Genomic DNA, 24,957 nt, shown 5'->3' on the forward strand with positions numbered 1-24,957 from the left:
GGTCTGAATACTTTATGTGCTCACTGTATGTGTGTTCACTGCCTGACCCCCTACTACTGTCCATATACATTTTTTGCATGGTTACCCATTTTGACTTTTTCAATAAAAAGATATCCATTTTATTAAATAGGTTTTTCTGCTATTTTCTATTTGGGGCCTTACTCACTCCATTTTTCCTTTATTTTTGTTTGAATTGTATTGGGAGTTCCCAGCAATATACTCAAGACTATGGTCCTTGATTTTGTCCATTATTCTGGAAGTTTTTTAAACTTTATACTTTTACTGCATGTTAACAGCTATATATATATATATATGCAATTTTTTTCTTCTCTTGTGCCCCCCCCCAAAAAAAAAAACAAAACAAAAAAGCAAATCAATAGAATATGCAAAAAGAGTCAGAAAAAAATTCCACACCTCCTTCCATAAAATACACGTCCTTCTATAGCTAGAACATTGAAAAAATAATGGTTCGTTGAAAGAAACCAAGTTGCTCATTAACCAGACGGGGTGGTTACGAGGGTAAATGAGCACAGTATGAAGCTTCTACAAGGTTGATTAGAAACTGTTGGGGGAAGCTGATCCTCCTGTCGTAGGGGCGCTTTCACACTGCATTGTGACCCCCGTCAGGGCTTAGGTCCGGGCATTTTTGGGAGTAAACCCGTATTAGACGCGTACACATTCACTCTGACGCCACCATTACAGTCTATGGCCCCATTGGCACTCCCATACGCCCATTCAAATCCCATATGGGGGGGGGCTCAGTTGTAAGCCCAGACGGGGCCACTGAACGGGTGCCCAAACGCAGTGTGAAAGCATCTTAAGGCTTTGTGCACATGACGTTTTTAGCAGAAACTCTCAATACCTTGACATTTCTACTACAAAAACTTGGCAAAAAAAACCGTGTGTAGGTACCCAAAGGCCAAGCTGCAGCATTGCCAAGGTTGTTTCCTTGCACAATCACTTTGTTGCAGGGAAACAGCTGCGACACCGATAGGCTTGTAGCCATTATGAATGGTCCTGTATATGAAACTGCAGTTTATCTGCCAGGTTAAGTGAATGTGCAAAAAAAAAAAGCGAAGACAGCGGCGGCGCACGGCAACACGTAACCGTGGTTGACACATGCAGATATCTAAGCACTTTCTGTCCAATACCATCTGATTTAGGGTGTGAGGCTCGAGCGAAATGGCGACTTGGGCTGACACAGGTCTCGTGGTTAGAGATCGCTGCACATGGTGGTGAACGGGGTCAAATTGCACCATGCACTGTTCTGCAACAAGCAAGACAAAGAGGCAGAAGGTCCCAATGCACAAACAATTGCACGGACCATACAGAATGGGGGTTCTCCGTACAAGTCGTCCCCTCGCTTTAAATGGTTTGGACCGGCTTAAGTGTGTACATATATAGCCTGGACCAAACCATCTAAATTGAGGGGCCGTATATTAGGGAAAATCCTCATTCATCCCAACTGAAGATACAGCTAAAGTCTCCGTGTGCCGGATGGCGGAATTCCCGCAGGACGCCATATAGATGGCTGACAACACCCCACCTCCCGCGCTTTGCCGGCTACGGCCCTTACAAACACCGACACCTGCATACGCACACCACGGAGCCAAGTGGTAGTCTCGCGATACTTCGTGAGGCCTCATCCCTGCCTGTGATAGGCGCACGTGCGTGTAGGCTGCCCGGAGACAAGCTCTTCTCGCAAGAGGACAGCCTCTGCCCTCACTCGGGAGCGCGCCTCTCCAACCCCTCCTCCCTTGCACGCCACATACGTATTGACGTCATTTGTACGTCGTCTTTATTTAAGAGGTCGGCCCGTGTCGGACGAGCGATCAGTTGGGAGCAGCTACTCACACTGTTCGCTTCGCCAGTAATCAGCCGTAGAGTGAAGTACTAGCGACAAATAGTTAATTTTTTTTTTTAGAAGTTTTTTTTTGTTACTCGCACACGTCACCGAGTTCGAGAATTGTGAGGAGGCCGCTGTGTCCGTCACCATCCTGTCCGCAAACACCGACACATTTCCTGCTTGAGGGACCCCGGCCTTCCTATCGTTTAGTTATGAGTCATGTGGCCGTCGAAAATGTTCACGGTCTAGACCAGCAGGTAAGCTCGTGTGAGGGAAGCGCGGCGGGCAGACAATGGCGGCCTAGTGCGGGGCCGGAGCCTGAGTGCGCACTTACATAACGCGCGGCCGCCCCGCTCCTGTGAGGGGACACCGGGGGGGAATCGGCGCCCGGGCCATTCCTCGCGGTGTATGAGGGGGTGAGCGCTGCGCTCCGGGTGCGTCATCAGGGCCGGGTGTGAGGGCCGCGGACTCTGGGGTGATGACGCACACCCGGAATCTCTGTGCCGGCCACTCCCTTCTCCCTCATCCGGTTTCCTCTCTCGTGTCCCCGGGATCTCGGGCTGTGCTGGAGTCAGGCCTGCGTGTCGCATCCTCACAATGGCGGCCTTTGTGAGAACAATGGGGGAGGGGGAAGACACGCAGCGGCGGCTGTGCTGCGCGGTCCTGGACGAGGCCTACAGGCCCCTGTGAGCAGCCCCTGAACACGTGGCTCGGGGGGCGATCCTGCCCTTACATGGCACCGGCCTGACAGTCCTAGTTCCCCGTGGATTCCTGTGGATTGGCTGACCTAGTTTTCCACTGCTCCATCACATGCCAACACAAAGTATCCTTAATGTAATGGGCCACGGATAGTTGGCAGCAGAGGAGTATAGATGACGATGAGGTGGAATAAAGTGATCCCCTAACATGACCTGTACATTCTGTGATGAATGGCGAATTACCGGAGCTACAGACTCTTTATGGTGCTTGTTGGGCCGAACTCTAAACTCTGGTCCCTTTCCCTTTTATAGAGGGAACCTTTCAGGCTCGATAACTGCTAAACCAGGACCATAGCGATACGTATGCCCCATCTTCTTAGGAAGTTGAAGTGAAATAGTAATACTGTGTTTTAATTTGCAGCGTTGCATGTGTAAATGAGGCAGGACTAAGCAAGTGTTTTTTTTTTCCCCCAGCTCTTCCTTGAAGCTTTTAATTACGCCTCCCTGGGCATGACTACTGGAAATCTTACTCATGTGCATTACTATAATATAAATGTACAATATTGAGTGTGCCAATCACTCCCAGCGAGGCGTGATTAGTAGAGTTGAGCGAATTTGATCGGGTCCCTGCTTATTTGGCATGCTATAGCACTCATGATACATGGAGCGCGCCGGCTCATCAGTTGTCCGGCGCCGCAGCTGCATGTGTCACGGCTGTCATTGTCACAACACATGCAGCTGCGGGGCCGGATAGCTGATCAGCCGGGCGTGCTCCTCTTATCCGGGTTCCCTCTGCAGCTTTGGTAAGCGCTATGGCTAAGGGACCCGATCAAATTCGCTCAACTCTACTGATTAGAAGATCTGAGACAGGACTAGCCTAAGGGAAAGGGTGCTTAGCCGACTAGTCCTGCCTAAATGGAAGCTGCAACTGTACAGATTGAAACTTTATTTTTACATGATAGTGTTACTTAGACCCATAAATGACTTGTCACTTGCTCAAACAATTGAGTTAAATACCTTCTGTTACAATTCCAGATCTTCTCTGATTCTGCCGCTGCTTTTTGTTCCTGGCTGTGTAAATCCATTAGAGATATTTATTGCTTTTGGAGCACAGTATGTGAAATCTCTGCTTTGAGTCTTTGGGGGTGTGAACATTGACTCCTCCCAGACTGGCAATCCTGACCTAGCAGATTCTGACTAGCTGGGGGGTGGTGAAAGTTCAGCCCACCCCCAGAGAAGACTGAGGAAACACTTAGGCTGAGTGCAGACGGACTTTTTAGCCCTGCGGATTTTTCCGCGCAGAATGGAAGAAATCCGCAGGTCAAATGACCTGCGTTTTTTCCTGCGGTTTTCCACTGCGGTCTTCCCCCTGCGGATTTGGTGACAGGGGAGATGGAAAACCGCACAAAAGTAACATGCTGCGGGTTTTGTACCGCAGGAAAACCGGGCGGAAAAATCTGCAGCGTCTGCACAGCGGTTTTTTTCTTTAATTGATTTTAAGGCTACTGTACATCACGATGCGGATATGCAGCGTTTCTGCGCAGTAAAATCCGCTGCGGATCCGCTGCAAATCTGCATCGTGTGCACACAGCCTTAAGGGCATGTCACACTAAGAGATCGCTAGCACTAGTGACGTTATAGCGATATTGCTAGCGATATCGCTGTGTCTGATACTTACCTACGACCGGCTCCCCCGCTGGTTATCGCTGATCGCGCGAGAACGTTCAGGACTGTTTCTCGTCGTCAGCTTCCTGCTGTGAGGACGAGCGACGCGTGGAGCCGGGCAGGAGGACGCAGGATCGCCTGGTGTGACAGGTAAGTAGCGACCCCCCCCCCGTCCCCAGCGATGTCGCTAGTGAGATCTGCCTATGTGGCAGCTCACTAGCGACTACTTAGCGATGTACCAGCGATGCTGGTCGGGATCGCTGGTACATCGCTAAGTGTGACAGTACCTTTAGAGCAGATATTTCACATGCTGCACTCCAAAAGCAACTAAAGTGAGAATCTCTGCAGTGGATGACTCATCACAGAAGTGAGTGGCAAAATCAAGGGAGCTCAGGAACTATTAGGCTGTGTGCACACGCTGCGGATTTTGGTGAATCCGCAGGTGAAACCGCAGGTCAAAATACCTGCGGTTTTACCTGCGGATTGCTCTGCGGTTTTGCCCTGCGGTTTTTCATCTCCTCAATGGAGGAGATGGCAAACCGCAGGAGAATCCGCAGAAAGAATTGACTTGTCAATTCTTTCTGCGGATTGAAAACCGCAGATAATCCGCACGGAAAATTCCGCACCGTCTGCACTGCGGTTTTTGATTCCCATAGGGAATCATTGTACTGTACACCGCAGCAGAAACTGCTGCGGGTCCGCAGCGGCCAAAACCGCTGCGGAACCGCAGCAAAATCCGCAGCGTGTGCACACAGCCTTACATACTGTTTACTTTTTTACTAGTGACAGGTCCATCAGAATACAGAATTTGGACAGGTTTGATCTATTATGGGACCTGACTGATTCCCTTTGAAGGAGCAGTAGCCCTTATTCCAGACACTTATGGCATATGCATGATCGATAAGGGACCCCATGCACTCCACCTTTTGTCTTGTAGCCTCAGTAAATGGAGGGGTGATTCCCCATCTTTGAGATAAATGAGGTCCCAAAGCTGGAGTCCTGGTCGGTTACATTCTTGGCATATCCTCTGATTATGCCATAATTTCTTAGCTGAGAATACACCTTTAATTAGAGCCTCTAACAGAAACTTGTGAAGTCCTGTGACACATTCTCTTTAATTACAACCTTACCATGCAAACTACTTATATTATTAAACATATATAGATTAGACCTGGTGAAATGAATGTTCTCACTTTGCAAGAGTGTAATGCCGGTATTCCAACAGGGATTTTGAAAGTACTCCAGTTGTCAGATCTATGTAATAATGTATGTTGCTTGTATTGTATTATTTGGTGACAGATCCTAAGCAGTCTGACATGGATTAGTTCTTGTTTCTTGGTTTTACACATGCTGGATGTAGTCTACCACTCCATTTCTTTAGGCAGATTACTAATTTGGATATCAGGAAGGTTTGTCTTCTGGGTTAATCCTGCCCCTCACTCATTGTGGTCATTTCAGCCTATGCGTTCAGGTTGTGTTCTGGTATGCAGACTGCTATATGAAATCTTGTATAATGCCTTTGCCGATTTGTAGGAATAATATTTTAATTGAGCTGTGTGCTGTTCTGGGCAGTACATGATGGGCGCTGGTGGATATTTAACTTTTTTTTTTCTTTGTGACGAGATCCGGTTACTCCGCCCACAGAATGTAACTTGCTGTTGAATTTCCATAGCATTTGGCAAGATGGCAACCTCACTAAAGCATCTTTTGTTGGCACTTCTCCACTGACTTTAGTCTTGCTGGTTTCCTTGGCTGCTGTACCATGTGTAGCCAGAAGATGTCCTGTTTGTGTGTACTGCAATACATATACCAGATTGGGGATATAGTACTTTCGCACAGATCTGGATGCACTGCATGTATGATGGTCTAAAAGTAAACTCTTGAGGGGCTTCTTTATAAGGCTTTATTTCTGATAATATAGTCAAGTAACTAATTCTTTCTTTTTATCAGTTTGCTGGGCTAGACTTGAATTCAGCTGACTCTCAAAGTGGTGGTGGCTCATCAACTAGTAAGTATACTTGCTTTTCGTTCATGTGCAAAGCATGTGTAGGTGTTTTTTTATTAACATTTTTCTACCTTTTTAACCATAGAAGGTCGTTATATTCCTCCTCACCTAAGAAACAAAGAAGCTTCAAGACATGGTAAGTGATGGTAGCTGCAGTTCATGTTAAAGTGCAGAAAAAACTCATCTAACATATAAAGTAACTAAAATGTCAACGCAGATTCCCTTTATGTATTTTGCACACACTTGTCTCCCCCTATAAGCACCAGTGTCAGCGATCTGTAATAGATTATTTTAACATCCTCAGAATAACCTCCCAGGGTTTCAATAGTCAGTTTCAGACACAAAACTTACACTTTCACCTCTTATTTAGCTTTTCTATAAATTCTAAATGGGTTGTAGAATGTGTTCTGAAAGCTGTATTATCATGTAGGTTACCCAAGGTGTCAGTATCCAGCTGTAGATGTGTATAAGGGCTACGGTGATTGGTGGTCCCAAAGGAATGGTACGGTTGGTTACCTGTCTTGGTGTGTTGGCTGCACAATAGCTTTGACTGCATAAGCTAGCCATTGAGCTGCCTGTGAATTGCAGTGGAATCCTAATTAAATTACGGTCTTCTGCACACTCCTAAGATACAGTAACAATTCCACATGGCTTTGTAGCCCAAATAATTGTTAGTTTATACCTTTTTATAGCCTGCATTTGCTCTGTTACTGCTATTCTCCATAGCAGTTTACATCACCGTAAAATGCTATTGTGAATGAGGCCTAGTAGTTGAGTCCCACGCAGGGCCACTGTGACCAAATATCTGTTTTTAAAGGGAACCTGACAGCTGCTATTGCCCCCCTAAACTGCCACCATGACTATATTGCACAGTTTTCTTTCATTCTAATAAGCCCCTTTTTATTTTTGTTTTTTCACTTGGCGATTGCTAAATAAGTTATGAAGTTATTTTTATTGAAGAGTGTCCACTACGTGGATAACACCTTAAACTAATTGTCATGCCCCAATAAAGTCTGTACTCCCTTTCCATGCCGGCGCAGTTCTGTGGTGTCTGCGCTTGCGGTCCTGGAGCTGTGAGATGCTGTGGAGTGATGCCTGACTCATAATCAGCGCTGGCATCAGTCTCCACCTACTGACAAACTGAACTTGAAAAGGAAGTCTGTGCTACAGCTGATCTCTGGCTTCCTCTTCATGTTCAGTTTGTCTGAAGGTGGAGACAGTTACTCCAGCACTGATTGTGTGTCGGCGTCCCGTGTCACAGCCCCGAGGATAGCAAGTGCCAACACTGCTGGACCGGTACTGGCATGGCAGGTGAGTATAGTCTTTATTATTTTATCAGAGCTGAACACTTATATATATATATTTTTTTTTTTTTTTTTTTTTTTTTTTTTTTTTATAAACCTTGTGCTACATAAATCAGTGAGTGATTAGTTGGGTGAAAGGGGCTGGATGGCATTGATTTGCCTGGACTAATACATCATAATTTGCAAGAGAGATGTTCCCTCTAGCTCCTTGCAAATCTTATGCATGCAATGTTTTGCTTCTGGGAATTCGCAATGAAGTTGGGTGTAAGTTCCCCGGCTTCATCCGGTGCACTGCATTTGTCCAGAGAGGGCCCCAGGGATGCAGGACTCTGCCAGCCATGTGATTTCCAACAAGCCAGTGGTAATGTCTAAGCGTGCTCCTGTAGGAATGAATGACAACGAGAGGGAGGATTATTCTGTGGAAACTTTCAACCCCTACCTCTCCTTGCCTCCGACTAGTTCCTCACTATTTTACATTTTGCAGGGTTTAAAGTTAACTTTACATTTACTTAGCAATCACTAAACAACAAGGGACTTATTAAAATGTAAAAAAACAATCTACAATACAGTTGTGTTGATTTTAGGGCTGAATGGCAGCAGCTTTCAGGTTCCCTTTAAATTGATTAATTACTCTTGCCATTTTTTGTGAGTACATTCTACAATTTTCCTGCAAATATGTTAATTGTAAATATCGCAACTATCTGGTAAAATTGTATATTGGCCTTGCCCATAGTCCGAAGGTTAAATTTCTCATTAAACAGACTCCAATGCAGGCTTGTTTGATAAGACTTAGATTGCCTAAATTGTGATCTCTGTTCTTGGCATTACATGATTGGTGTAATGAACTCTACTTCACTTGTGGGAATCTGGCAGCTCTAAAGTAATTCACTAATGTGCATGTAACATGCATTACACTGGGGTATGTCAGCTTGCTTTAGCTTGCTTTTAGACACTAGTATTAAATGGTTGGTTTGGGTGATTGTCCGCAAAGTACGGTTTCTGTGAATACAATTTGCCACCGATGGGCGCTTTTCTATCAACACTATTGTAAATGACTTTCTTCACTCCACAAGATGCAGGATGGGACTCTAGTCGTGGCGGAAATGGCTATGTGAATGGGACTAACGATGACCGTGATAGTCGAATGAACGGATATGCAAATAGAGGCTCTGGTCGCACTGATAGAGGTAACTAGTCCTGTGATTATATCCAATTAACAGCCCCACATTGCCTTCCATGTTCACGAAACACAATGTTTGCACTGCAGAGATTTCTTATGTGGCTTTCATTGTACTCTTTGGGTTTATTTTAATAAGTGCTTTATTGGTCAATTTATGTAAGGGTGATTTAATAGAGATCAGCAAAGCACTTCACAGTATCCTGTCCAGCTGCCATTGTAAACTGCAAATTGCCTCTACTTGTGAGAATTCCCAGCATTGGTTCTGATTTGTAGACCCAGTGCAATGCCATTGTTGCTGTGTGATTCGCCTCATGTAGTCACTTGTCTACCAGTCAGTCTTCACAGCAAGCCTGCAGTGACAACCATAGAGGTCTCCAGGAGATCTCTGGTTGTCATGCCAACCCATCAGTGATGGGGGGTCAACGATGGGCAGAATTCTGGCGCAATTATACAGTGCCTACAAGTAGTATTGAACCCCCTGCAGATTTAGCAGGTTTGATAAGATGCAAATAAGTTAGAGCCTTCAAACTTCACACAAGAGCAGGATTTATTAACAGATGCATAAATCTTACAAACCAAAAAGTTATGTTGCTCAGTTAAATTTTAATAAATTTTAAACATACAAGTGTGTATTCAACCCCTAGGTTTAATATTTTGTGGGATAACCCTTGTTTGCAATTACAGCTAATAATCATCTTTTATAAGACCTGATCAGGCCGGCACAGGTCTCTGGAGTTATCTTGGCCCACTCCTCCATGCAGATCTTCTCCAAGTTATCTAGGTTCTTTGGGTGTCTCATGTGGACTTTAATCTTGAGCTCCTTCCACAAGTTTTCAATTGGGTTAAGGTCAGGAGACTGACTAGGCCACTCCAACACCTTGATTTTTTGCCTCTTGAACCAGGCCTTGGTTTTCTTGGCTGTGTGCTTTGGGTCGTTGTCTTGTTGGAAGATGAAATGACGACCCATCTTAAGATCCTTGATGGAGGAGCGGAGGTTCTTGGCCAAAATCTCCAGGTAGGCCGTGCTATCCATCTTCCCATGGATGCGGACCAGATGGCCAGGCCCCTTGGCTGAGAAACAGCCCCACAGCATGATGCTGCCACCACCATGCTTGACTGTAGGGATGGTATTCTTGGGGTCGTATGCAGTGCCATTCAGTCTCCAAACGTCACGTGTGTGGTTGGCACCAAAGATCTTGGTCTCATCAGACCAGAGAACCTTGAACCAGTCTGTCTCCGAGTCCTCCAAGTGATCATGAGCAAACTGTAGACGAGCCTTGACATGACGCTTTGAAAGTAAAGGTACCTTACGGGCTCGTCTGGAACGGAGACCATTGCGGTGGAGTACGTTACTTATGGTGTTGACTGAAACCAATGTCCCCACTGCCATGAGATCTTCCCGGAGCTCCTTCCTTGTTGTCCTTGGGTTAGCCTTGACTCTTCGGACAAGCCTGGCCTCGGCACGTGAGGAAACTTTCAAAGGCTGTCCAGGCCGTGGAAGGCTAACAGTTCCATAAGCCTTCCACTTCCGGATGATGCTCCCAACAGTGGAGACAGGTAGGCCCAACTCCTTGGAAAGGGTTTTGTACCCCTTGCCCAGCCTGTGACCCTCCACAATCTTGTCTCTGATGGCCTTGGAATGCTCCTTTGTCTTTCCCATGTTGACCATGTATGAGTGCTGTTCACAAGTTTGGGGAGGGTCTTAAATAGTCAGAAAAGGCTGGAAAAAGAGATAATTAATCCAAACATGTGAAGCTCATTGTTCTTTGTGCCTGAAATACTTAATACTTTAGGGGAACCAAATAGAATTCTGGTGGTTTGAGGGGTTGAATAATAAATGACCCTCTGAATAAACTTTTCACAATTTAAAAAAAAAAAATTAAGCAAAGAAATAATCTTTTTTGCTGCAGTGCATTTCACACTTCCAGGCTGATCTACAGTCCAAATGTCACAATGCCAAGTTAATTCCGAATGTGTAAATCTGCAGGGGGTTGAATACTACTTGTAGGCACTGTACATGTTAAATGCCGCTGCCAGCGTTTGACAGCATAATTTAATGGGTTAATAGCCGCAGGTGGATCGCGATTCCACCCGCCGACGTTCTGGGCACATGTCAGCTGTTCAAAACGGCTGACATATGACAAGAAAGATATGGGCTCACCGCCGGAGCCCACATCAAAGGGAGGGAGTCCGATGTGGGCGTACTATTATGCCCAACGTTGGAAGGGTTTGAAGGGAACCTGTCAGCAGGATTGTGTAACCTACAGGCAGTGCCAGGTCGGCCCCATTAGACCAATTAAAATGATACCTTGGTTGATTAAATCAGTTTTTAGTTAATGATATGGGGGGGGTCTTCATGTGGTGCTCTGCTTGGTGTTTTTTTTTTTTTTGTTTTTTTTTACAAAGTTTGGAATTTTTTTTCAGCACTCGGGTAAAAGGAGCCTAGACATATGTGGTGTGTATGAACTTGTAATGACTTCGAATCATATTGGCAGGTCAGTTTAGCATTTAGTGAACCTAGTAAAAACAAAACAAACTGGGGGATTGCACTTTTTTGCAATATCAACTCACTTGGAATTTTTTTTCCCTTTTCCAGTACACAACATGTTAAAACCAATGGTGTTGATCAAAAGTACAACTTGTACAACAAAAAAACAGGCCCTCACATGGCCATATTAACCAAAAAATTAAAGTTATGGCTCTGGGAAGAAGGGGAGCAAAAAACAAAAACTCAAAACTGAATATACATCCGGTCATAAAGGGGTTAACTTGTCCAGGTGTACAAACCCAGTCAAAATGGACAGTGATGGCACAGCTGCCTAATTGTTTTATAAGTGGACTTCAAAATGCCCGATTATCTGATACTTATGTCAACTTTCATATGCTTCACGTTATGTGGTAGGAATCCCTTATTGCTTGTCATATGCTTTGTTTCTCAGTTGTGTATCTTTTCCTTCTTAGGATTTTATGACCGAGATAACTCTGGGTGGACTGCTGGCAGAGACAAAGATGCTTACAGCAGTTTCGGGTCACGAAGTGACCGTGGCAGACCAAGTTTATTTAATGACAGGGGCAGTGGGGCACGGAGGTAAGTTCTGTGCTGTGTTGCATGCAGTTATTCTTGCTTGGTTTGAGTGGCTGTAATGCATAATACCCCAAATACTACTGCTACTCCCCAATCAGTACGCAACCTAGTGTATGATTGTGATGACTGGGATTCCAAGTTCTACTTACTAGTGCTGCAACATTTAGTATTCCATGTTTGCATAGTTTAAAGAAGTGTGCTGCCACATACTTTGTGTGAATGACCTGTGTAAAATTAGGGCTTTTCAGGGATGTATGTCAGTAGTGTATGATAGGTGGTTCTGAAAACCCAAAATGCAAGTAGTAATTGTGAAACAAATGCCATGAATAGGTTTACCCTAGGGGAAGTTAATTTTTCCTCATCTAAGCAGTTTTTTGTTTAGGGAATCTTTTGTATGTGTGTTGCAATTTAATAATTTCTTTTAATGTTTGGTAAGGGGAGGGGACTAAATTACATGGTTGTTAAATGCCTTGTGTTTTGTGCACATAAGTAAGGTGAGATCACTTTCCACACCAAATAAACCTGAGGGGTAGTCCTGTGCGTTCACACCCTGGCAACCAGAGTCTAAACTGGTAGATGACCTATTGCGCCTCAGGTAAGCTTTCACTACACCACAGAATGTCAGTCTGCAGTGTATGAAGGAGAGGCCTGCCACTTGCTCCACAACTGTAACTAACTAGTTCTAACTAAATACTATACCTTCAGTCTATCCTGACACTTGTTTTTTTTTTTCTTATAAATTATGCAGTTTTCAACATTTGTAAACCATGTTGAAAAAAGTTCCTTTGAAGGGATGCAAACTTTTTTTTTTTTTTTTGTGTGCGCACTTGCCTATAGATCTGATGATCGCCGTACGGATGGCTATGATGGCATGGGAAATCGTAGTGAAAAGGGTGGCTTTGGTAGATTTGACCGAGGCAGCAGCCGTTGGACCGATGAGCGAAATGATGAAGATGACTGGTCAAAGCCTCTTGCCCCAAATGATCGCATAGAACAGTGAGTAATGTACATGGCTTTACCCCCCCCCCCCAAAAAAAAAAAAAAAAATAAATAAATAAAAAAAAAAAATTCGTTCATTTCTTCCCTTAGGGAGCTGTTTTCTGGAAGCAATACTGGCATAAACTTTGAGAAGTATGATGACATTCCAGTTGAAGCTACAGGCACGAACTGTCCTCCACATATTGAAAGCGTATGTATTTGTGTGCAACAGACATTAGGATAATTCGTCGTGTGACCATTTCCTCTAACCCCAACCCATTGCCTCCTGCACATCCTTTTTAATTTTCTTGTACATTTCATGCTGGTTAAATCTATTTAATGGCTATAAAATAGACAAATCTTTGTCAACGCAGGTGATCTGAAGTGCCGTTACTTATAAAGCAGAGTAATAACATTGTTACTGTCTCATTGGAGCTTGCTGCATTTCAATTAAGTGGAATGTATAAGTTTGCAATAGTTTAAGTACCGCCTTGTGACTGCAGGCACCCATTATTACTGTGCACAAAAAACTGATAAATAACCAAAGAGCGTACAAACCCGTTCAAAATATTTTTATTAAATTTGATATATTTAAATCAAAAATACTCAAAACACACACTAATGGGGACGCTAAACGGTACAACATAAGCACTTTACTATGCTTTGTCAAATCTGCAGAGGCAATAGTACACGGGGTAACACTTTATCCACAATTTGGCCAAACAGATAGCATCATGACAGCGTTACTAACATGAAATTAAATTGTAAAAGCGTCCCCACTGGATTGGAACACGTTTCGTCTTAGTACTTCATCAGGAGGCAGCCATTATTGTAGTGTTGCACTCTAATGCTTTACAGGAGGTTAAAAGTTCTGTGGCCTCCAGCCAGTGTTATCACCTGTTCTATAGATGCTTTTTATATAAGCATTATATAACTCTTACTCTAGGACAAAGGGAAAATGGTCATTCTTTTCTTTTTCCCTTTCTATTTGTAATGCAGTTCCATGATGTCAACATGGGAGAAATAATTATGGGAAATATTCAGCTCACACGTTACACACGGCCCACCCCAGTGCAAAAGCATGCAATTCCAATTATCATAGAGAAACGAGATTTGATGGCCTGTGCACAGACAGGTAAGCTTCAGCATACAGTCAAAAGAATACAGCAGCACCCTGTATTTGCTGATATGTAGGCAATCGTTGAATATGTGAAATTTAGACTTTCACACTGGTTTCACTTCAAATAAATGGCACGTGTTATGTTTGAAATCTTTTGCGCATAGGTTTGTCTTTCAAGCCTCCAGAGAAATTAATTTGAAAGACTCCAAGCTGTGTATTTTGAAGTGCTACTTGTGCCAATACTCTTCATATGTAATGTTCAGTATTTTGCTATGGCCCCTAGTAACATCTGGCAATTTTTTTTAACCTGGTAAATAGAGTAACAGAATGACATGTGAGAATCCAGCCATATGTTTGTGGATATTATCAGAATTCTTGCATTTTTGTGCTAAAGATGTGTACACTCTAACTTCGGCTATGTTCAGTATTTGGTCAGTGTTTTTTAAATTGGTATTTGTAAGCCAAAACCAGGAGTGGGGGAGAAATACAGAAGTGGTGTATGTGCTTCAGTTATACTCTTCCTCTGACTGTTCTTCGCCTGGTTTTGGGTATGTGCACACGTTGCGGATTTTTCCGCACGGATTTTGCTGAATCCGCAGGTCAAAATGCCTGCCTTTTACCTGCGGTTTATAGTGTGGATTTCGCCTGCGTTTTTATCACCTGCGGATTCTTGTAATGGAATAGGTGTAAAAAGGCTGCGTAATCCGCATAAAGAATTGACATGCTGCAAAAAATCGCTGCGTTTCTGCATGGATTTTTCCACTGCATGTGCACAGCGGTTTCTTTTCCATAGGATAACATGGTACTGTACATCCCTTGGAAAACTGCTGCGAATCCGCAACGTGTGCACATACCCTTAGGCTCACAAATACTGATGTGACATTCTGAACAAATACTGAATGTGTGAACATGGCCTTATCTTGGAAATCTTTCAGGTTCTGGCAAAACTGCAGCTTTTTTGCTCCCTATCTTAAGTCAGATATATGCCGATGGTCCTGGTGAAGCCATGAAACACTTAAAGGTAAATGTAATTGTTTCTGCGTTGGATTGAAATCCCACCTATGTGTTTAATGTTTAAATATTGTTTTGCTAATTGTATTTGTTTTTATAGGATAATGGGAGATATGGAAGGCGCAAACAGTTTCCATTGTCACTTGTATTGGCTCCAACTAGAGAACTGGCTGTACAAATCTATGAAGAAGCCAGAAAGGTATGCTCATTATCTACGTCTCCTTCCTCTTTCTGTCTTCATTATTTCAACCATTCATTTACTTCCCTCCTAGTTTGCCTATAGGTCCAGAGTACGACCATGTGTTGTTTATGGTGGAGCTGACATTGGCCAGCAAATTAGGGACCTGGAACGAGGTTGCCACCTGCTTGTAGCCACACCAGGTCGTCTAGTTGATATGATGGAACGTGGAAAGATTGGCCTGGACTGTTGCAAGTATGTCAGTATTTCTTTGTAATGCATTCTCCTTGTTGCTCTTCTGCTGATTGACTTGACTATTGCTGTCTACAGAGAACCTCTTGGCTACATGCAAATAATGTGCATGTATGGAGTCAACTGAAATGCTGATCTCCATACAAGAGCCAGCCGTGTTATAGAGCTAACTGGTCCCAACTGCAGCTGTTAGTTGCAGTACTTCTATCCCAACAGTTCACCTTCCTTTATGCCACAGCTGTCAGTGCATTGTCATTTTAGTGTTAAAGGGGGTTTTCACACGAGCCTAGTGCATTTTAATTAATTTATCTTGGAATAAAATTTAAATTCCACAGTTGGATGTATAAAAAAAAATTCCTTTGCTGAAAATCTTAAAAATATGCCTTTTAGGCCAGGTTCACACGTCCGTTTATTTCCAGTACCAGAATAACCGGTAACGAAGATGTCTGTGTGGCATCAGTGTTCTGCGTCAGTACCACACGGATGGCCGCCGGGGAAGAAGCACTACAGTAAGCGCTGTTCCCTGGGTGCGAAAGACTGCTCTCATCATTCTCACCTGATCTACCGGCGATCGGCCCGAACAGAAGAGAATGAGGAGTTATATTAAAGTCAGAACAATGACAGCAGGTGGGGGCTTTTGGGACCATTAGGGTATGTGCACACGTTTCGGACTTTTCCATGCAGAGTCTGCATCTCTTAACCCTCAGCTGTCTGCTTCAGTGAGGTTGGTTATCAAGAATAGGAGGTGTCCCCACACTGTTCTAATTAAAATTTAAACTGCTTGGGGTCCCCCCTATTTTTGACAATCGGCCTTGCTAAAGCTCACAGCTGGGGCTGGTGTGCTCAGGCTGGTAAGGGGTCTTGGATATTGCTACCCCCCCCAGCCTGAAAACTGCTGCCCACAGCCGCCAGAAAAGGCGCATCCAATTCTGGCGCTTTGCCTGACTTTTCCCACTTGCCCTACAGTGGTGGCATAATATTTGTGGGGTTGATGTTACCGTTGTATTGTCAGGTGACATCAAGCCCACTGCTTAGTAATTGAGAGGTGTCTAAGACACCTCCATTACTAATCCTATAGTTATATGGTAGATAAAGACACAGCCAGAATAAAGTCCTTTAATTGAATGAATGAATGACAGACTCCTTTAATCTCAATTAAACCATACTTGCGACCTTGCCTAATTCACCAAAGACCTCGATCTCCTGTAATAAAAAAAAAATAAATGAAAATTCTATACCTGTCCCATGCCGTAATTCATATCTGGGGGCTAAATAGTTTTCAACCTGGACGGTGCCAAGCTGCGACGGTCCCAGCTGAGAATAGCTGGTGAATGAGATGCTGTGAGCGCAGCATCATTGACCAGCGGTGACATCCAGGTTCCCAGCCGGCCTGAACTGCGGTCACCTCAGGACCTTGCCATGGAACAGCGCTTACTGTACCGCTTCTTCCCTGGTGCCGATGCATGTCACACGGATGACGTTAATGTTTGTTCTCAGTGTGCATGTGTGCGGGATGTTTTGCCGCCCATGCAGACTAAAAAAAGGACATGTCTACACCACACGGTCTGTGAAAACACACTGACATGTGAACAGACCCATTCATTTGAATGGGTCTGTGTCAGTGTCTCTGGTACATGTGAAAACTGTCACCACGCGTACCAGAGACACGGATATGTGAAAGGGGCCTTACTGTGTAATGGCTGTGTCTGACTGGGAAGGGACATGGTCTGATCATACCACACCTGGGCATGGGAGGAAGCAAGAGTGTATAGACATTACAGCTTGGGATCACAGCTTATTCTTTCTGTGAAACTTAAACATTTCACTACCTGTCTAAGCAATGTTTTACCTCCAAGAAAGAGTCAGCTGTGATCCTGTGCTCTAATGACTATTTTTTTTTTTTTTTTTTTTTTTTTTTTTTTTTCTTCCTCACCTGCCCATGGGAGATGTGGTATGATCAGACTGTGTCTCTGTACAGTTAGACAGCGATTAATATCAAGACTGTCCCTTCCAAGCAGAGATCAGGTTCAGGAGCCATCTCTATATAACCAAATAAAGTAGCACTCTGTAGTGCTATAACACACAAATGAAATGTGAATTGCGATATTGCACTAGAAAGTGATAAATTGAGAATACTTAGTGCATAGTTTTCATCTTGTCATACTTTCTAGTGCAGTAATGCAAGCCACATTTCATATTTGCATGCTATAGCGCTACAAAGCTACTTTACTTGTTGGTTAGACAATGTGACTACACAGGACTAGCAGGGGGCACATGTATAAGAATATCTCAGCACAGGAAATTACTTTCAACATATTCAATTTATTTTTATTCTAAGATCTATTGATTTTAAAATGTATTTTGTGCCCCCCCCCCCCCCCCTTTAAAAAAAAAAAAAAAAAAAAAAAAGTGCCGGTTACAGACCGTAATACATAAATACTGTGCCAGGGATAGATGGATTAACAAAATAAATCCAAATTGGCACAGCACAATTGTTCCCATTCTGGTAGATCATTTTCAAGTGTTTTTTTTTTTTTTTTTTTTTTTTTTTTATATGTAGATATCTCGTGTTGGATGAAGCTGATAGAATGCTTGACATGGGATTTGAACCCCAAATTCGACGAATTGTTGAGCAAGACACCATGCCGCCCAAGGGTGTTCGACAGACCATGATGTTCAGTGCTACCTTCCCCAAAGAAATTCAGGTACAGACAAGACCACATATCCATCAAAGCAGACCTCTAATTACAAATTAAGCGAGAATTTTTTTTTCTCCAAAAAAAAATTTGTTTTTGTTTCCTCTAGATTCTTGCACGAGACTTCCTGGATGAATATATTTTCTTGGCTGTAGGCAGAGTAGGCTCCACTTCTGAAAATATTACGCAAAAAGTGGTCTGGGTGGAGGAAATGGATAAACGATCCTTTCTCTTAGATCTTCTTAATGCAACTGGTAATAAACTAGTCCTGAAATTCTAGCAAATGTACTATTTAAAGGGGTTGTCTGGGCTCTTCACATAATCTCCATACATATTTTGGCCGCAGAATTATGACAATAAGTAACTTACTTTCTGTCACTAGTTTGCACGGTTTTCTAGATATTCTGAACAGAACATCCAAGGAGGGGGTGTGTGTTATGGCATTGAAATGAGAACTAGTCGTAACCTCCCACTCTACTCCAAACATGCCCTCTTTAGCAACACCCCCACCCTCCATAGCTACAGGCCCTCCCTGTCCACATGAAGCATCCCTCATCACACAGTAACAAATTCTTCCCCTCCAGCAGTGAGGAGGGAAAATCGTCCTGTATTCTGGGCCACTCCATGATTACAATACATAACTCATTATCAGTCATTCCTTCCCTCACTGTCCCAGGCTGCTGGCAGCAGTGAGAACAGACTGTGTGATGGCCAGTGATGGGGGGGGGGGGGTCTGCAGCTTCTAATCTGCACAGGGGATGGCAGTCACTGATGTAATCTGTTCTGTGACAAAGCCTCTGCTGTGTGAATGAGACTTCTGTCACTGATGTCTTCACACATGAGCAGATTTGGTGCAGTGTATGTGTGAGCACTGTCTCTCTAATGGCACAAATACTGATGGGAGCAGCCTGTCCAGTCAGCAACTGTTAACAGTGTGAAGTGTTGGGGGGTGTATGTGTATATATTGCTTCATTCACAAATACAGGATCACTGCTGTGTTCTTTCCAATGCTGGAATAATGATAAAGATGAGTGCTGGTGCAGTTTACTGCCAGCCAATGAGTGGGCAGTGGGTGGTGCTGGTCACTGGAGCTTGGTGGAGCTTCACACATACACTGCACCAAATCTGCTGCTGTGTGAAGAAGTCAGTGACGCAGAGCTGTCTCATTCACACAGCAGAGGCTTTGTCACAGAACAGATTACATCAGTGACTGCCATCCTCTGTGCAGATTAGAAGCTACACACCCCCATCACTGGCCATCACACAGTCTGTTCTCACTGCTGCCAGCAGCCTGGGACAGTGAGGGAAGGAATTACTGATAATGAGTTATGATATAACAAGAGAACATAGAATGGCAGATTTGCAAAAATTTGCAAAAATTCTCTGCAGCCAAAAATATGGCAGTAATCAGCAAGTGCTGAACAACAAATACAGGGTTTTTAGTCAATACGTTTTTTTGCAAAAAAATGTATACCAAGCTGCCTCACCAACGTCAAGGTAACCCGTGTCGAAGCAGTCCCTATCTAATGTATTTAATACCTGAACATCTGAACAGTGTCTTGACATGAACAGGATTCAGACAGGCTGCTCCACAGTGTGGGCTTATGGTCTGAGACAGCTCTTTTGTACACCTCACACAGGAGAGGGGTGGGGTCTCTCAAACCATGCTAAGCAAGGAAAAAATGGATTAAAAACACATGTGAAATACACAAATGTGTAATGAGTTATGTATTGTAATCATGGAGTGTCCCAGAATACAGGACGATTTTCACTCACTAGATTCAGTTTCCATAGATAACTGTTCAGTGTGTGTCTGTGGGAGGAGCAGCTCTCAGCTTTCTGCACTGAGGCTGCTGGAGGGGAAGAATTTGTTACTCTGTGAGGGCTGCTTCATGTGGACGGGAGGGTGGGGTTGAGTAGAGTAGGAGGTTACGACTAGTTCTCATTTCAATGCCATAACCCCCCCTTGGACGTTCTGTTCAGAATATCTAGAAAACCGTGCAAACTAGTGACAAAGTAAATTACTTATTGTCATAACTCTGCAGCCCAGATATGTACTGAGATTGTGAAAAGCCCAGACAACTCCTTTAATGTCTACAGTCAGATTCATTGGCCACTCTCACATCACTTTGTTTTTCAGGGAAGGATTCATTAACATTGGTGTTTGTAGAAACTAAAAAGGGTGCAGATGCCCTTGAGGACTTCCTGTACCATGAAGGATATGCTTGTACAAGCATCCATGGAGACAGATCTCAAAGAGATCGAGAAGAAGCACTTCATCAATTCCGCTCTGGAAAAAGCCCAATTCTTGTAGCAACAGCAGTAAGTGTTTTGTTTTCTTGAGGAGAATGGCTTTCTGTCCCATTGCCTTGTGCAAGCACTCTTGTTTTTCTGTTACAGGTAGCAGCAAGAGGTCTTGACATTTCAAATGTCAAGCATGTTATAAACTTTGACCTGCCCAGTGACATTGAGGAGTATGTACATCGAATAGGTCGTACAGGACGCGTTGGTAATCTCGGTAAGTATAACTGTTCTCTAATCTAGCTACACAGGTTTATTTGAAAAGTATTGCTGAAGCTACCCCCACCTAATCCCTCTAGCTTCTTCATTTGACACTTTTTTTTTTTTTTTTTTGTTGTATAGGTCTAGCAACATCCTTTTTCAATGAAAAGAATATTAATATAACTAAGGATTTACTGGACCTGTTGGTAGAAGCAAAACAAGAGGTACCATCTTGGCTGGAGAACATGGCCTACGAGCAGCATCACAAAAGTAGCAGCAGAGGGCGGTCAAAGAGGTAAAAAGACTGTTGTGGTATCTTAGGCTTAATTCGGACGTCCATGAAATGTGGTCAGTGTAAAAACTAGCCTGAATGCAACGAAAAAATACTGGACCCTGTGAAGTTTGGGCTGCCAGACCATGGGTTTCATGGGCATCTAAATTTAAGGAGTTTGTTTTTGGTGGAAGTTTTAAATATAATTTTATTTTTTTTTCTCTCCCCCCCCCCCCCCCCCCACTTTAAAGTCGATTTAGCGGTGGATTTGGTGCCAGAGATTATAGGCAGAGTAGCAGTGCTAGCAGCGGTTTTGGCAGCAGTCGTGGAGGTCGAAGCAGTGGTCATGGTGGTAGCCGTGGTTTTGGAGGCGGTAAGTTAATATTTAGTGATCTTTTACTATAGCAGCAACATTTTTCTGCAGTGCTTTACTGGTATATTAAAATACAAGACATGCAAAGTGTGGAAGCTTTTTATTTCCCTTAATCTGTTATCTCCTAATGATAAACTTTAATGCATTTGTATGTAGAGTATTTCAATTAAGTTGTCGAGGGGGGTGGCAATGCAGTCACTGAATAGATTAATAACTGCACTTCTGGCTTTCATGGGGGGGTGTGTGTGTGTGTGTCAGCACTTAAATGTGTAAACTAAAACCCTTTTTCTTCTAACACATTGCATTTTTTTGATCACAGGTGGATATGGTGGCTTCTATAACAGTGATGGATATGGTGGAAACTATGGTGGCAGTTCCCAAGTTGACTGGTGGGGCAACTAAATCACCCTACAGCAAAAAAATGACTCAACCAAACAAGCTAATATGGAAACCACATGTAACTTTAGCCAGACTATACCTTGTGTAGCTTCAAGAACTTGTACATTACCAGCTGTGATTCTCCACTGAATTTTCTTTTCAAGGGAGCTCTGGGCCATGAAGAAAACACACAATAGGAAACAAAGACCTACTCTGATGGTGTTGGAAGATTTTCATTGCTGTAGTGTTGGATTAATTCCAAGTCCACCCCTTTCCCAACAACTGCATTTATTTTTGACTGAGGATAAATTTGTTTGTTAATGTACTGTGCCTTTAACTTTAGACAACTTTTTATTTTGATGTCCTGTTGGCTCAGTATTGCTCAAGATCTAAATTGCTATAAGAAAATACATTTATTGAACTTGGGCGAAATCAAACCTTGGCACACAGGTGTGATACAACTCAAAACAGGAATCGTTTCATCCATGCATTTAATATTACAAGGGAAAAACTCGTGCAGCCAGCCCGCATTGGGGTTTCTGTTAAGTTTGCCTCCTCGAGGCAACAAAACCTTAACGCATATCAGAATGGCTTCTAATGTGGCAAACTGTACGAAGTTAAGTTCTGATTTGCTCACTCTATCCTGGAAAGGTACTTAGAACCTGAAGTCTTTTTAATAAGCCATTCCAGTCACATAGGTGTATGAGTATGTTCGTACACGTTAGGCATTGTTTTTCAGAGGGCGCAATACAGTAATTCCTTTAGCAATGTTTAGGCAGAAGAGTAACTCGTGAGCTAGCCAGATATGGGCCAAACATTACAGGGAACGTTAAACTATCTGAAACTTGAAATAGTTTTTAGGAGGTATCATCATTAAATTTTAAGCCTGTCGTGAAAAAAAAAAAAAAAACTGGCAGAATGGCTGACCACAACAGTTTGTGGTTCTGTGACAGGCCTGGCTGATTTTGGTCTAATAACGCATGCTAGTGTTAATGTTTTTTGGTCAAGAGGGAATGAACAGGAAGAATTATGCAGCAGGCTTTATTTTAATGCAGATTCACATTACTCTGTTCAAGCTGCGTTGAGAGGTTATAAACATACTTGGCTTACTGTAGACTTTGTAAAATGGCTCCAGATGAGTAAATTGAAATCTTTAAGATCTTTGGTGGAACAAATGTACATGACTGCACAAGGTGTAAAATCTGCTAACGTGTGCAGTTTAGTCAGTTTTAGTTGCATAGGTTTCCATTGTATTTAGTATGTCAATGCTAAATCTGGCCAAAGAGCAATTCCCACCTTTTACACCTCTGCCACTTTGAATTTAACTATGTAAAGTTAGCTAAATTTCAACAACTCTGGTGGCATAGGAATGGCAAAAAAAAAATCTAACGTGCAATAGATTTTACAAGTGTTTTGTGCCTTGCTCCAAGTCTTTTTGTAGGTGCACTTGACAGTATTGAGGTAATTGTTATGGTGCTATTTAAAATATAGGTGGCCCTTGTACATTTTTGCCCATAACTTTATACAAAACTTCTTTTATTGCACATTCAGAGAATTTTTTATATAAGTCTTGTGTACGTGTCCTTAACCTCAAATCTTATTTTTGTCTCTTTGCAATGGCAAAAACACTGCTTGGAGTCTAGGGAAGGATTGAGACTTATTTGGGACCATGGGAGTGATAGATGGGGAAGCAACTATTTTGCACACAATGGATTTCTAGATACTTTTTGCTGCTAGTTTTGTGTAATATTTATTGAACATTTTGACAAATATTTATTTTTGTAAGCCTAAGTGATTCTTTGAAAGCTTAAAGAAACTTGACCAAAAGACAGTACAAAAACACTGGCACTTGAATGTTGAATGTCAACGTATGCGTGAAATTATATATTTCGGGGTAGCGTGAGCTTTTAATGTTAAGTCATATTAAACTCTTAAGTCAAATTAAGCAGACCCAGTATTGGCTGAGCAGCCATAACGTTCTGGTGTAATTAAAATAAAATTGGCAACTTGAAATTTAAACATGCCAAGGTTTTGATACACTTGTCTTAAGATATTAATGAAACACTTCGAAACACTGATGTGAAGTGTCCAGATTCTCAGATGTTTGTTGCGTGAGTTTTGTTTAGTTGTGTGGTTATCTTTTTTTTTTTTTTTTTAATATAATTTTTTTTTTTTTTTTTTTTTTTAAATTTCAGTGAATGTCTGGCACATTGCAATCCTCAAACATGTGGTTTATCTTTGTCATACTGAAAATTGGTGACTTGTGTCTTCAATGATTACATATTAGCAAGTAACTTTGGCAATACCTTTTTAACAAGAATAAGGTTCACACATTTATATGCAAAGAATGGATTTGAACTTGCTAAATGTCAAGATTGACCCTCAAGTTGCTTTAGTTTAGATTTTGCTTATTGTACTAGTATAGATGCTTGGCACTGCATGTGCTGTGCATTACTGATTTTATTAAAATAAAAGTTGAATGGCAAACAACAAATGTCTCATTGCTTCATTTGACAACTGCCACAAGAAAATATACAAACTTAAACTTTTTTTTTTTTTTCCTTTTTTACTAACTTGTAACTAGTTAAGAATTGTCTCAAACATGTTTAGCAAAGCAGTTCATTTGCTGAGGCATATATCTGTCCATTAAGTGTACTTTTGTGTGGATGTATATATTCAGACTTTAATCTGAAGTAGAAAAATAAATCTGTTCATTCAAATAACGCCATGGAGAAAATTTGCACCTAGGTCACAATTGTGCAAGTATGTTTGGTGCCCCATTCAAAATTTGTAAAAATTACTTTATCCTGTCAATCTTTCAACTTCCACTAAACGAGCTTAAATGGAATGTGTCAATAGGTTCTTGCCCCCTGATCTGAGAGCAGCATAATGTAGAGACTGAGACCCCGATTCCAGTGGTCACTGGCTACTTACTGTAGTGTTTTATCATCCTGCATTCCTAATGACTTCACGGACTTCTACCTGTATAAACTGCATAGGCAGAAAGCTGCCAATCATTGGTGTGGGTGGAGTTCTATGGAGCTCTGCATTCAGAGAACTTAGATCTGCAGTAGAAAATTCTAATTTGTCAAAACTGCAGCAGGCAGCCCAGTAAGTGATACACTATGCTGCCATGATTGATTATCAAAAACCTAGTGACTTTACTATTAGTAGTTAAAGGCTAAATTTTATGATGGATCACAAAAATGGTAAATGCTGCAACCTTCACCTAGCAGGCAGTCAGAATTTTAATGTGTAGACTTCAAAATTCCCTGCCTAAAGGAAATAACTATAATCTGCAATCTTCAACCTAGAGAGCATGGTGAACAAGTATCAGACTGATCGCTGACTCTCTTCAGTACTTGTAGTGGAAATATGTATTTGTATGTGATGTATTGCCAGCAGTTAACTAGTA

At 42.6% G+C, this 24,957-nt stretch overlaps 1 protein-coding gene across 2 annotated transcripts; it reads left to right on the forward strand.

The window, feature by feature from the left end:
* The first annotated feature begins 1,812 nt into the window (after positions 1–1,812).
* On the forward strand, positions 1,813–24,036 carry DDX3X (DEAD-box helicase 3 X-linked). 2 transcript variants are annotated; one of them, XM_073566037.1, is made up of 19 exons: positions 1,813–2,103; positions 6,160–6,217; positions 6,300–6,350; positions 6,645–6,716; positions 8,592–8,705; positions 11,660–11,786; positions 12,621–12,779; positions 12,873–12,972; positions 13,761–13,896; positions 14,817–14,902; positions 14,993–15,091; positions 15,165–15,325; positions 17,883–18,027; positions 18,128–18,272; positions 20,159–20,340; positions 20,419–20,536; positions 20,662–20,815; positions 21,043–21,164; positions 21,484–24,036. In XM_073566037.1, exons 1-19 carry the CDS (start codon positions 2,059–2,061, stop codon positions 21,564–21,566), a joined length of 2,157 nt encoding a protein of 718 aa, XP_073422138.1. In that variant the 5' UTR covers positions 1,813–2,058; the 3' UTR covers positions 21,567–24,036. The 2 variants fall into 2 exon arrangements, with proteins under 2 accessions (XP_073422138.1, XP_073422139.1); XM_073566038.1 differs by lacking the exon at positions 6,645–6,716 and having other exon boundaries at positions 1,814–2,103.
* The last annotated feature ends 921 nt before the right edge of the window (positions 24,037–24,957 follow it).

The sequence above is a fragment of the Dendrobates tinctorius genome, unplaced genomic scaffold (genome assembly GCF_039654945.1).
Source record: "Dendrobates tinctorius isolate UK_male_01 unplaced genomic scaffold, ASM3965494v1 ptg000016l, whole genome shotgun sequence".
Lineage (NCBI taxonomy): Eukaryota > Metazoa > Chordata > Amphibia > Anura > Dendrobatidae > Dendrobates > Dendrobates tinctorius.